At 43.1% G+C, this 12,413-nt stretch overlaps 2 protein-coding genes and 1 long non-coding RNA gene across 4 annotated transcripts in view; 2 read left to right on the plus strand and 1 right to left on the minus strand.

Moving 5' to 3' along the window:
* LOC126378245 (uncharacterized) overlaps positions 1–12,413 on the plus strand; it is a 380,400-nt gene that overhangs the window by 79,701 nt on the left and 288,286 nt on the right. The window lies entirely within an intron of this gene.
* The window catches only part of LOC126378048 (titin-like), a 795,425-nt gene that overhangs the window by 54,759 nt on the left and 728,253 nt on the right, over positions 1–12,413 (minus strand). The gene's annotated exons all lie outside the window — the stretch shown is intronic.
* LOC126378058 (uncharacterized protein K02A2.6-like) lies at positions 2,345–8,714 on the plus strand. Its single transcript, XM_050026176.1, has 2 exons — positions 2,345–2,820; positions 5,477–8,714. Exon 2 carries the CDS (start codon positions 5,625–5,627, stop codon positions 8,319–8,321), a length of 2,697 nt encoding a protein of 898 aa, XP_049882133.1. The 5' UTR covers positions 2,345–2,820; positions 5,477–5,624; the 3' UTR covers positions 8,322–8,714.

The raw sequence follows: 12,413 nt of genomic DNA on the forward strand, positions 1-12,413 counted from the left end.
GGAAATTTCACATTTCATTTCAGAATCGTGGTCCGAATCATCCCCCTCAGTATTCGTTACCTGTACATACTTGTATGGGGTGTAAGTGAGCATGATTCCGCTGATTATTCTGAGTTAATATCAACAGGGCTTTTCCATCGGAAAAGTGTAGAATTAAAAAAGTCCACTTAACTCAGAATCATGGTCAGAAACATCCGCCTTAGAATTCGTTACGATGTCACTAACACCCTGTATAACATTTTACAATAGCTTAAATGCACGGTACGAGTTATATCTGTCAAAGTACAGGAGCCAGTGTTGTGACGGTCATTAGCGTAGTGATGTATCAATCGACATTAAGCCGATCGATTCTGTTCTATCTAACATTACCTCTCGAAAGATTAAACCGAGTAACAATCCAAACTAAACTGAGAGAAAAATCGAACGAGCGACTTAACAAAGCTCGAGTCCTCTCACGTTTAGTAACAGAGGAACTAAGTTCCTTAATTCATTTAATCTTTTAGTTGAGACAGAGTAAAGTTGTTGGCGACTTAAGTTGTGATTGTGAAAAGTTGACTTCACTTTCAGCTAACTTAGTTGGGATAACCCGTTAAAGTTCGAGTTTCTATTGATTATGTTCGAGATAGATTGCCTTTTGTTAATTTAAGAGGTTTTTAAGCTATTCTTTTCTAAGAATAATATTCCTATATATGCTCAGTTTGCTGCGCCATGTTAGGCATCCATCTGGTAGATCGAATACCAAACGTCGAAATTCGGCAACGCACTAAAGTCGAAAATGTAAGTATACGAATCGCTACGCTTAAGTGGAGATGGGAAGACAACAGATGGACTAAGGCTGTTACTGAATGGTGGCCAAGGGATGGTATGCGATATTGAGACAGACCACCACCCCGGTGGTCGGATGACATTGTGATGTATGCCGGAAAGCAATGGATGAGACTTGCACAGGATCGGAAAGAGAGAAGGGCTATACCCAGCAGTGGGTGGATACAGGCTGAGTAGATAGATAGATATGCTTAGTTTTAGAGCAAATAAAAAACAGTATGCGTTAAACTGCTCATATAATACAATAAAAAACTCTTTAGAGCACAAACACACAAGAAAACTCATCAAAGGCGATGTTCTGATCACCTGTCACCCAGAACTTTTGGTTGCAGATTATTATTATTATTATTTGTAATATATGTGTGCGTATAATGTCGGTAGATGTGTGCTTAATTAGTCTCGCAATAAACGTATTGAGAACCAGACGTGTCGTTTTACTGCATATACTACAACTGGCTGACGAGGATTCGTAACGTGTGCAATTATGTCGGTGGGAAAAATTGAAAGTTTTTGTGTGTCGTCAGGGAACTGGACATCATATATGGAACGTCTGGAGATGTATTTCAAAGTAAATAAAATCGCGGCGGATATGCAATTACCGACATTAATTGCGGTTATGGGTGAAGAGGCCTACGATTTGCTAAGTAATTTATCAAGCCCCAAGAAGCCGTCGGAGTTGACTTTGGACGTCGTGACGAAACTGATGAGCGAACACTTGGAGCCAAAACCCTCATTCATGGCTGAGAGGCATAAATTTCGGCATAGAAGACAAAGAGAAGGCGAAAGTATAGCACAGTACGTCACGGAACTTAAAAAATTGGCTAAGTTTTGTGAATTCGGTACAACATTGGAAGATAATTTACGGGATCAGTTTACGTGTTGTCTTAATAGTGAGTTAATAAAACAAAGGCTTCATCTTTGAAAACTGCTCCGCATCAGGGAGACACCCTACGGCCTGGCAAAACTATAGCACCTAGAACTTTTTTGATTTCACGAGACCTATTCAAGTCTTGGTCAAATTATATCGCGGTAAAAAAATGGCGGGAAAACAAGATGGCCGCCATACAAAGCTTCGAACTAAAACAGGACACGCGAGCAGCTTGCTGCGAGCGAACCACGCGACATCTAGTTATATTATATATAGCTACAAACCCACTGACTGACTGACTGACTGACAGGGTTGTTCTCCCAGAAGGAGTGTCGGGGGGTCAAAATGATGTATGGGGAGTGTGATCGGGACCTCCCGATGAGTATGGGAAAACTTCCAGATCTTGGAAAACTGCTCCGCATCAGGGAGACACCCTACAGTCTGGCGCAACTATTATAGCTGGATCAATTTTTTTTTCACAAAACCTACTTAAATCTTGGTCAAATTTTATCGCCGGTAAAAAATTGGCTAAGTTTTGTGAATTCGGTACAACATTGGAAGATAATTTACGGGATCAGTTTACGTGTTGTCTTAATAGTGAGTTAATAAAACAAAGGCTTTTTGCCGAGTCGCAGTTAACATATTCAAAAGCGGTCAGTTTGGCATTATCGTTGGAATCGGCGGAGAGAGATGCAGCGATGGTGGTACGTACGGGTGCGAGCGAGACGGACGCCGGTTTAGGCGGGGGGGTAGCCAACGCTGCAGCGGGATCGGTGCATTCCGTCAGAACGGTGCCATTTCGGCCGCGTGGCGGAAAAAGATTTCCGGGTGCAGGAACAAAAGAAAATTTTACCAGGATGACGTGTAAGACGTGCGGTAAAGATAACCATACCAATCAGGAATGCCGATACAAGAATTTTGCATGCAGTAAATGTGGGCGCATCGGGCATCTAAGGCGGGTGTGCCCAGAAAAGGGCGCGCGGCCGCCCACCTCCAGCTGGAGCGGGCAGCAACGAGGGGTGCACCACGTGGAAGCGGCCCTGGACTCACACGACACCACACACGACGAAAACGAGTTTGAGGTCGATGAAGAGCTAAACCATTTGAGTTTGAACGGTTACAAACCGGTAAGCATTGCAATGTACATAGACAATAATAGAATTCCTATGGAGATTGATACAGGGTCGGCAGTTTCTTGTATTGGTGTAGAAACCTATAATAAATATTTCAAACATAGGCAGATTGAACCTTTTAATCTGGTGCTAAAATTTTATGATGGTAGCAATATTGTACCCTTAGGAGTTATAAAACCAGAAGTTAAATATCATAACACCGTGAAGCATTTAGAATTGTTTGTAATTAAAGGAGCAACGACTACATTACTAGGAAGACAGTGGCTAACGGAACTTGGCATACAGATACCCCTGTTTCACAATAAATGTGTTGGACAGGATAATTATACTATATATAGCTACAAACCCATGTACTGACTGACTGACTGACTCACTGACTGACTCACTGACAGGGTTGTTCTCCCAGAAGGAGTGTCGGGGGGTAAAAATGGTGTATGGGGGGTGTGATCGGGACCTCCCGGTGAGTATGGGAAAACTTCCAGATCTTGGAAAACTGCTCCGCATCAGGGAGATACCCTACGGCCTGGCAAAACTATCGCACCTGGATCGATTCTTTTTTCACAAAACCTATTTAATTCTTAGTCAAATCCTATGGCCGGTGAAAAAAAATCAAAATGGCGGAAAAACAAGATGGCCGCCATACAAAATTTAGTTTTTCCAGAAAATGTCTCGTTGGTAAAAACTGTGTATGGGGTTGTAATCGGAACTTCTTGTTGAGTATGGAAATACTTCTTGATCTTCAGAAACTGCTCCGCATCAGGGAGACACCCTACGGCCTGGCAAAACTGTAAAACCTGGAGCAATTTTTCTTTCGCGAAACATATTTAAATCTTGGTCAAATCCAATCCCCGCTGAAAAAAAAACAAAATGGCGGAAAAACAAGATGGCCGCCATACAAAATTTCGTTTTTCCAGAAAATGTCTCGGAGGTAAAAATGATGTATGGGAGGTGTGATCGAAACGTCAAGCTGAGTATGGAAAAACTATTCGATCTTGAAAAACTGCTCCGCATCAGGGAGACACCCTACGGCCTGGCAAAACTATCACACCTGTACCAATTTTTTTTTCATAAACCTTATTTAAACCTTGGTCAAATTTTATCGCCAGTGAAAAAAAATCAAAATGGCGGAAAAGCAAGATGGCCGCCATACAAAATTTTGTTTTTCCCGAAAATGCCTCGGGGGTATACATGATGTATTGGGGGTGTGATCGGAACGTCATCTTTGAAAACTGCTCCGCATCAGGGAGACACCCTACGGCCTGGCAAAACTATAGCACCTAGAACTTTTTTGATTTCACGAGACCTATTCAAGTCTTGGTCAAATTATATCGCGGTAAAAAAATGGCGGGAAAACAAGATGGCCGCCATACAAAGCTTCGAACTAAAACAGGACACGCGAGCAGCTTGCTGCGAGCGAACCACGCGACATCTAGTTATATTATATATAGCTACAAACCCACTGACTGACTGACTGACTGACAGGGTTGTTCTCCCAGAAGGAGTGTCGGGGGGTCAAAATGATGTATGGGGAGTGTGATCGGGACCTCCCGATGAGTATGGGAAAACTTCCAGATCTTGGAAAACTGCTCCGCATCAGGGAGACACCCTACAGTCTGGCGCAACTATTATAGCTGGATCAATTTTTTTTTCACAAAACCTACTTAAATCTTGGTCAAATTTTATCGCCGGTAAAAAAAAAACAAAATGGCCGAAAAACAAGATGGCCGCCATACAAAAGTTTGTTTTTCTAGAAAATGATTCGTTGGTAAAAACTGTGTATGGGGATGTCATCGGAACGTCAACTTTAATATAGAATAACTTCTAGATCTTTGAAATCTGCTCCGCATCAGGGAGACACCCTACGGCCTGGAAAAACTATCACACCTGGAACTATTCTTTTTCCACTAAACCTATTTAAATCTTGGTCAAATTTTATCGCCGGTGAAAAAAAAACAAAATGGCGGAAAAACAAGATGGCCGCCATACAAAATTTTCGTTTTTCCCGAAAATGCCTCGAAGGTAAAAATTATGTATATGGATGTGATCGGATCGTCATGTTGAGTATTTCAATACTGCTCGATCTTGAAAAACTGCTCCGCATCAGGGAGACACCCTACGGCCTGGCAAAACTATAATACCTGGAGCAATATTTTTTTCACGTAACCTATTTAAATCTTGGTCAAATATTATCGCCGGTGTGATCGGAACGTCATCTTGGAAAACTGCTCCGCATCAGGGAGACACTCTACGGCCTGGCAAAACTATAGCACCTAGAACTTTTTTGATTTCACGAGGCCTATTTAAGTCTTGGTCAAATTTTATCGCCGGTGAAAAAAAAAGAAAATGGCCGAAAAACAAGATGGCCGCCATACAAAATTTTGTTTTTCCAGAAAATGTATCGGGTGTAAAAAATATGTATAGGGGTGTGAACGGAACGTCATCTTGGAAAACTGCTCCGCATCAGGGAGACACCCTACGGCCTGGCAAAACTATAGCACCTAGAACTTTTTTGATTTCACGAGACCTATTCAAGTCTTGGTCAAATTCTATCGCGGTAAAAAAATGGCGGGAAAACAAGACACGCGAGCAGCTTGCTGCGAGCGAACCACGCGACATCTAGTAATATAATATTGTTGGAATTGTTCGGCAGGTATAAGGATCTATTTAATGGCGGTTTGGGGCGGTTCACGGGCGGGAAAGCGACATTGCGAGTGCGGGACGGAGCGGAGCCTGTATTTTGTCGCGCGCGACCTTTGCCTTACGCCCTCAAGGAGAGGGTGGACGCGGAACTCGACCAGATGCTCCGGGACAAGGTCATCGAGCCGGTGGACACCTCGGAGTGGGCTACGCCCTTGGTACCGGTACGTAAAGCTGACGGGGGTTTGAGGTTATGCGCGGATTATAAAGTGACGTTGAACCCGGCCTTACTGGTTGATAGATTTCCCTTGCCGAAAATAGACGACCTTTTAGTGAATTTAAACGGAGCTCAAGTTTTCTCAAAGATTGATCTGTCGCAGGCATATAATCAGATAGAATTAGACGACTCGAAAAAGTTTACAGTTATTAATACACATCGGGGATTATTCCGCTATAACCGGTTAGTGTATGGCCTTTCCTCGAGCCCGGGAATTTTTCAACGTATTATGTCCACTTTATTAGGCGATATACCACAAGTCGAAGTATTTTTAGATGATATAATAATAGGAACGGTAGATGAAAAAACACACATATTGGTATTAGAAAAGGTTTTACAAAGGTTGCATAGCCAAGGAATAAAATTAAAGAGAAACAAATGTTACTTCTTTGTTCCCGAAGTACAATATTTAGGGTACATCATATCTAAAGAAGGTATCAAAGTGGATTCAAGTAAAATAGAAGCGATCATTGATATACCACGACCACAGTCAGTTACAGAATTGAGATCATTTTTGGGTTTAGTTAACTTTTATGCAAAATTTGTAAGGAATTTAAGTAATATTCTGTATCCGTTGTATGATTTATTGCGCAAAGGCGTGGAGTGGACATGGAGTAAGGATTGTGAAAATGCGTTTAAACGAATTAAATACATTTTAACTAGTACCGAGGTTTTGATGCATTATGATCAAAACAAACCGTTACTATTGACCTGTGACGCAAGCGCAAGAGGTATAGGCGGCGTTCTGAGTCAGCCCGTAGGGAGCGGCTCGCGGGAGGGGGACGAACGGCCGGTGGCTTACGTATCTCGCACGCTTAATGACGCGGAAAGGAATTACTCACAAATTGATAAAGAAGCGCTGGCTATTATATTTTGTTTAGAGAAATTTCACCAGTTTATATACGGTAGGCGTTTCATCTTAAGAACGGATCACAAACCACTCGTGACAATATTTGGACCTAAACAAGGTATTCCATCAATGGCAGCGAGTAGATTGCAGCGATGGGCAGTTAAGCTGTCAGCATATACTTACGATATAGAATACGTTCGTAGTAAAGATAACGGAGCAGACGGGTTATCACGGCTGCCAGTGCAAGTAAACGGAACTGCGGCGGCGGCGGCGGCCGGCCGCGGCCGGTCAGCTGATCGACACGTGTTACCCGAGCAGACATTTTTGCATTTTGCGCAGAATGAATTGTTATTAAACCATAACGATATTAAGTCGTGTACACAGCGGGATCCAATTTTAAGTCGTATTTTGAATTATATTAGGCACGATTGGCCATCAACAATTGAAATAAAGAATTTGCAACCGTATGTTAATAGAAGAAACGAACTTTACGAAGAATTAGGCTGTGTCATGTGGGGCCACCGTATAGTGATACCGGAAAGTTGTAGGGCAACAGTGCTAAAAGAACTGCACGAAGGACATATGGGCATAGTGAAGACTAAGGCTTTTGCGAGAAGTTATGTGTGGTGGCCGGGTATTGACGAGGCGGTAGAAGCCGTGTGTCGCGGTTGCGCAGCATGCGCGGCGGAGGCAGACGCGCCGGCACGCCACTCGCCCAGCCCGTGGCCGTGGCCCAAGCGCCCCTGGGCCAGGGTCCATCTTGACTTTTTAGGTCCTCTGAACGGTAAATTGTACTTAATAATGATAGACGCCCGGACAAAGTGGATAGAAGTATTCCCGATTAATAGTACTTCGGCGGTTAGTACGATTGATAAGTTGAGTGAAGTTAGTGCGCGATGGGGTTTGTCAAGACAAATAGTTTCGGATAATGGGCCACCATTTACAAGTAAGGAATTTACGTCCTTCTTAACCAGGCATGGAATAGAGCATTTATTTTCTGCCCCTTATCACCCAGCCTCAAATGGAGCTGCAGAAAACGCGGTACGCACTGTTAAAAAGGTAATTAGAAAAGCTATACGTCTTAATGAGAACATTAATTTATCCATAGATACGTTCTTACTGCATTACCGAAACACGCCCCATTGTACTACAGGGGAGAGTCCAGCGTCGCTAATGTTAGGTCGGCAGTTAAGGACTAAATTGGATGTAATGCGACCGGACTGTGAAGATAGGGTGAGGAAGGTTCAACAGAAACAGTCAGGGAACCATGGCATTCAGCGAGAATTGCACCTGGGAGATGATGTTTGGCTACGCCAATACCAGGGCGAATCTCGTTGGCTGCCTGGGCGAGTTACACAGCGGACTAGCACAACTGATTATCGAGTGACAGATCAATTAGGTAGAGAGTCTCATAAACACATAGATCAGTTAAGGCGGCGTTCAAGTACGTTAGTTTACCCATCAAAACCCCCAGCTTTGCAATTACCAAGGGTGGATGATGTTCCGATGGTGGGGGCCACGTCTCCGAAGACACCGTTGCGTGAAGCTATATCACCTAACGGTAGGATTAATTCACCCGCTGCCGCAGAACACTATGGCACTCCGGTGCAGACACCTAATACTCCAACGAGTCCAAGTAGTCCCAGATCGCCCACTCCAATCGTCGAACCGTCCCAACCAAGGCCTATTAGAAATTGTAGACTGATTAAGCCACCTAGGTATAAGTTTTAGAGTTAAGTAACAGACTTGCGACACTACTTATTCCAAATAAAATACAAATAAATAATAACAGTGATACAAATGTTTAATTGTACATATTAATATTGGTGTACATTCAGGTATGAGTTGCCTTGGTAATGTTACTTATAGATATTGGTACTGCTTACTTATTATGTATGAAAATTTGCATTTATATAGAGGAAGAGGTAGGGTAACTTGGTGATTAATCAAACTTGTCGCTTAAGATTGTTTACTTAGAAATAAGATGCTTACTGATGTACATACTTTTTATTTTAAGAAGAGAGTATTGTAATATATGTGTGCGTATAATGTCGGTAGATGTGTGCTTAATTAGTCTCGCAATAAACGTATTGAGAACCAGACGTGTCGTTTTACTGCATATACTACAATTAATAGCCCTCAATGTCCCACTGCGGCAAAGGCCTCTCTTCCCTTCTTCCACTCCTCCCTGTCCCCAGCTTGCTCGCGCCACCGTTTCGAGAAGCGGTCTAACTCGTCGCGCCATCTTTTCCGTGGCCTTCCCCGACGTCTAACAGCACTTGCAGGAACCCACTCTGTAGCTTTTTTGGCCCAGAGGTCATCGGGCATTCGGGCAACATGTCCAGCCCAGTCCCATTTCAAGCAGGCAGCCTTTCTCGCTACGTCTGCTATTTTTGTTTTGGAACGCAGCGTGGTGTTTCGGATCCGATCGATCAATTTAACACCAAGGATGCTGCGTTCCATACCTCTCTGGCAAACCTTGAGTTTGGACTTTTGGATGTCAGTCAAAGACCAAGTCTGAGCGCTGTAGATGAGAATGGGAAGAATGCACACGTCCATGAGTTTGCGCTTTAAGGATAGCGGAAGATCACCCTTCATCATGTCCTTCATGGACCAGTAGCTCTTCCAGGCATTTTCAATTCGTCTTTCGACTTATTTCTCCTGTCTGGTCTGGAAAGAGACTACTTGGCCCAGATAGACAAATTCCTGGACATATGCAATACTTTCACCATCTACTTCTATCCTGTGCTCTGTGGTATTGGTCATTAGCTTGGTCTTCGACATGTTCATCCTCAGTCCAACCCCAAGGCCTGCTGTACTAAGGTCTTGTAGCATCCGTTGCAATTCGAGAGCTGACGTGGAAAATAAAACGATATCGTCGGCGAAACGAAGATTGGTTAGCTTCGACTCGCCGACTGTAATACCGCAGTCCTCCCAGACAGGCACTATCTGCTGAAACATTTCTTCCAAAGTGCTATTAAACAACTTAGGAGAAAGAGGATCGCCCTGCTTCACGCCCCTGCTTATATTAAATACTGAACCTGATGTTTGGAGTTTTATGGCTGCAGTGCTACTATTGTAAATATTGTGAATAAGGTGTATGTAGGTTGGGTCGATACCTTGCCTTCGCAAGGCCTCAAACATGGACTGGTGATTCATACTGTCGAATGCCTTTGAATAATCCACGAAAGCAAGGTAGAGACGAAGTTGAAATTCGTGGTGTGTTTCTAAAATTTGGTTAAGGGCGTGAAGGTGGTCCGTTGTTGAGAGACCCGGTCTGAAGCCTGCTTGTTCAGGGGGTTGAGCTCTGTCGAGGGTGCCGGCTATACGATTTTAGACAATTTTAATGAAGGTCTTGTACAGATGTGAGACAAGACTGATGGGCCTGTAGTTATTAATGTCGGATTTGTCACCTTTTTTATGTAAAAGTATTATGTCCGAGTGACAAATCCCTGCAGGTAGTTGACCAGCGTGTAGAATGTTATTGAAGAATTTTGTAATATAAGGCACCAGCGTCGGTTCGCCTACTTTTAGAGCTTCAGCGGTAATTCCATCTTGGCCTGGACTTGGTTGCAGATTGTCTTATTTTATTTTATTTTTATTTTAGTTAATTTGGGAAATAAACCGTTGTGTTTTGTAACAGATTTAAATAAGTACATATAAGTAGCTTAATAACAAAACAGTTTCCACAGACTAACTACCCCATAAGAGATTACTGACAAGGTTTATGTATATATAAAATCTGCGTGTTTTGCGATTGCGTTCTTGACACACAATGAAATAAAAATTCTTCTGTTAGCCAAAAACACACTACCAACCTAACCAACAACATTTTTCGGACATCCAAACAGTATACGAGTACCAACCGCAGAAAACCAACACGAGCGTGAAAAGTTGTGGCAAGTGTTCTGACCCACTTATTTGGACTAACAATCGCAACCAAACCGTTAAGTTGAGCGCTGTCACAGTGCAAAGAAAACAGTAGTTATACTACATACAAGCGCCTGGTAATATAGGTAAAGAATCTTTTCGCGTCCATGATTATTCGTTCATAGCAACTCAGCCATGTTACTCTTGTCAGGAGCCGTTGGCGGCTCAATCATAACCCTGACACCAGGAATGTTGAGGCTGGTATTCCACCTCACAACCCACACGATAAGAAGAGAAAGCAACTTATTTGGGCAAAGACTCCACCCCTGTTTTTTTTTTCTAGGCATAGCTCCATGATAGTATATTAAAAGGTCGTCTTGTGCATTAATAATCTGTAGGGAAAAAAATCAAACATCGACAGTTATGCAAGGAGATCCCTCCTTATCAAAGGAAAGCTAAAAACCTTAGTATGAAAATTACTTTTGTATTTACCTTAAGAAAAGTATTGATAAAATTGCAGCCCATGACATAAAAAATAATATAGATTGCCGGTAAAGTGGCTTCGTAGATATTTGTTTGTAGGAGTCTTCTTCTTCTATCGTGCGAGTTGTGAGGTGGAGTACCAACCTCATCAAACCTGGCGTCAAGTTTACTATTGAGCCATCAAAGGCCCCTGACATGGCTCATGTAACGAATACATATACATCTGTAAGTAGTAACCGGGACCAACGGCTTAACGTGTTTGTAGGAGTAGTAGTAAAAGACAGTGGGGTTGAACCGGCGGCGACAGCGATTCTATGCGCGTTAGTGCTTTTGCAACCTTTTTCTCTGTTCCTTTTCTCTGTACCTTTGACATAGAAAATATGAAACATCACATTACAGACTACACTATGCCTATACTGTACTTACTACACTACACTAAACTACACCGACTACGACTATTCTACACTATATGGTAGACTTCACTTTACCTACTGTTCTATCTTCACTATGACCCCGCCATGAAAGAACTTGAAAGAAAACAAACTCGTCGACGTTGCAGCAAGATTCTAGAAAGTTCGAGACAAAATGTAACGAGATCTGAGGGTCGCCAGCGTTATCGCTTTTACAGTCTCCGAGGACACTGTAAGCATTATAAAAATATTGTGGACAATCCAGTAATGGAACAATCTCTTTTAAGTTGAAATATTGTATATTTTTTCGTACGGAGAATAGAGAAAATACAAATGTACTTTGCTGTACTAAATATTGTACACTTCTCACAAGTACGTTTAAGTCCTATGTAATAGGGAGCTTTTTTTTTTTTTGACGTGACTTATTGTAGATTTGCCGCAGATGGCATTAACTACTTGGCCGGACAAATGGGGAGCGCTGAAGGCTCTCACCCGGTACAACGTTTAAGACAACAGGCCTGAGGGTGCCCAGTTGGGCGCGAACCTCGGCTCAGGGCGTCGTCTGAGAGGAAAAATATTTGAAAGAATTAATCGACCCACCGCTGAATGAGGGAAATCGTCGACCACGCCGGCGGGGTCGGTATCGGGGTCCTGAAGTGTTTGGTGTCGCGAGCTGATTGGCTGCCTCTATGGCTAGAGTAATCGGGTCGTCGGGATCGTATATTACGTCCTTCGGACGCCGATACTTTTCAGTACCGTCCCTAAGCGGGATGTAATCGGAAGCCGCAACTACCAGGGGATTCGGGTGGTGCGGAGCAGAATCGAAAAAACGTTTGGAAGCTAATTTGAGCCATTGGGCAATGGTTGGCAGACCTAGGTCAATGTGCAGATTTTCATTGCGAAGGAACCACGGAGCTCCCGTGGCTTTCCGCATGAAACGATTTTGTATTACCTGTAGACGGTGGATTTGAGAGGGACTCGCATGAGCGAAAACTACCCCTGCATAGGTCATGATCGGACGGATGCAAGTCGTGTAGATTTTCACCTTATTCCTAAGGGA

This window comes from Pectinophora gossypiella, chromosome 25, assembly GCF_024362695.1.
Source record: "Pectinophora gossypiella chromosome 25, ilPecGoss1.1, whole genome shotgun sequence".
Lineage (NCBI taxonomy): Eukaryota > Metazoa > Arthropoda > Insecta > Lepidoptera > Gelechiidae > Pectinophora > Pectinophora gossypiella.

What these genes read in the sequence shown, in the direction of transcription:
- LOC126378058 (XM_050026176.1), top strand. Translation starts at nt 5,625, where the DNA reads ATGCTCCGGGACAAGGTCATCGAGCCGGTGGACACCTCGGAGTGGGCT.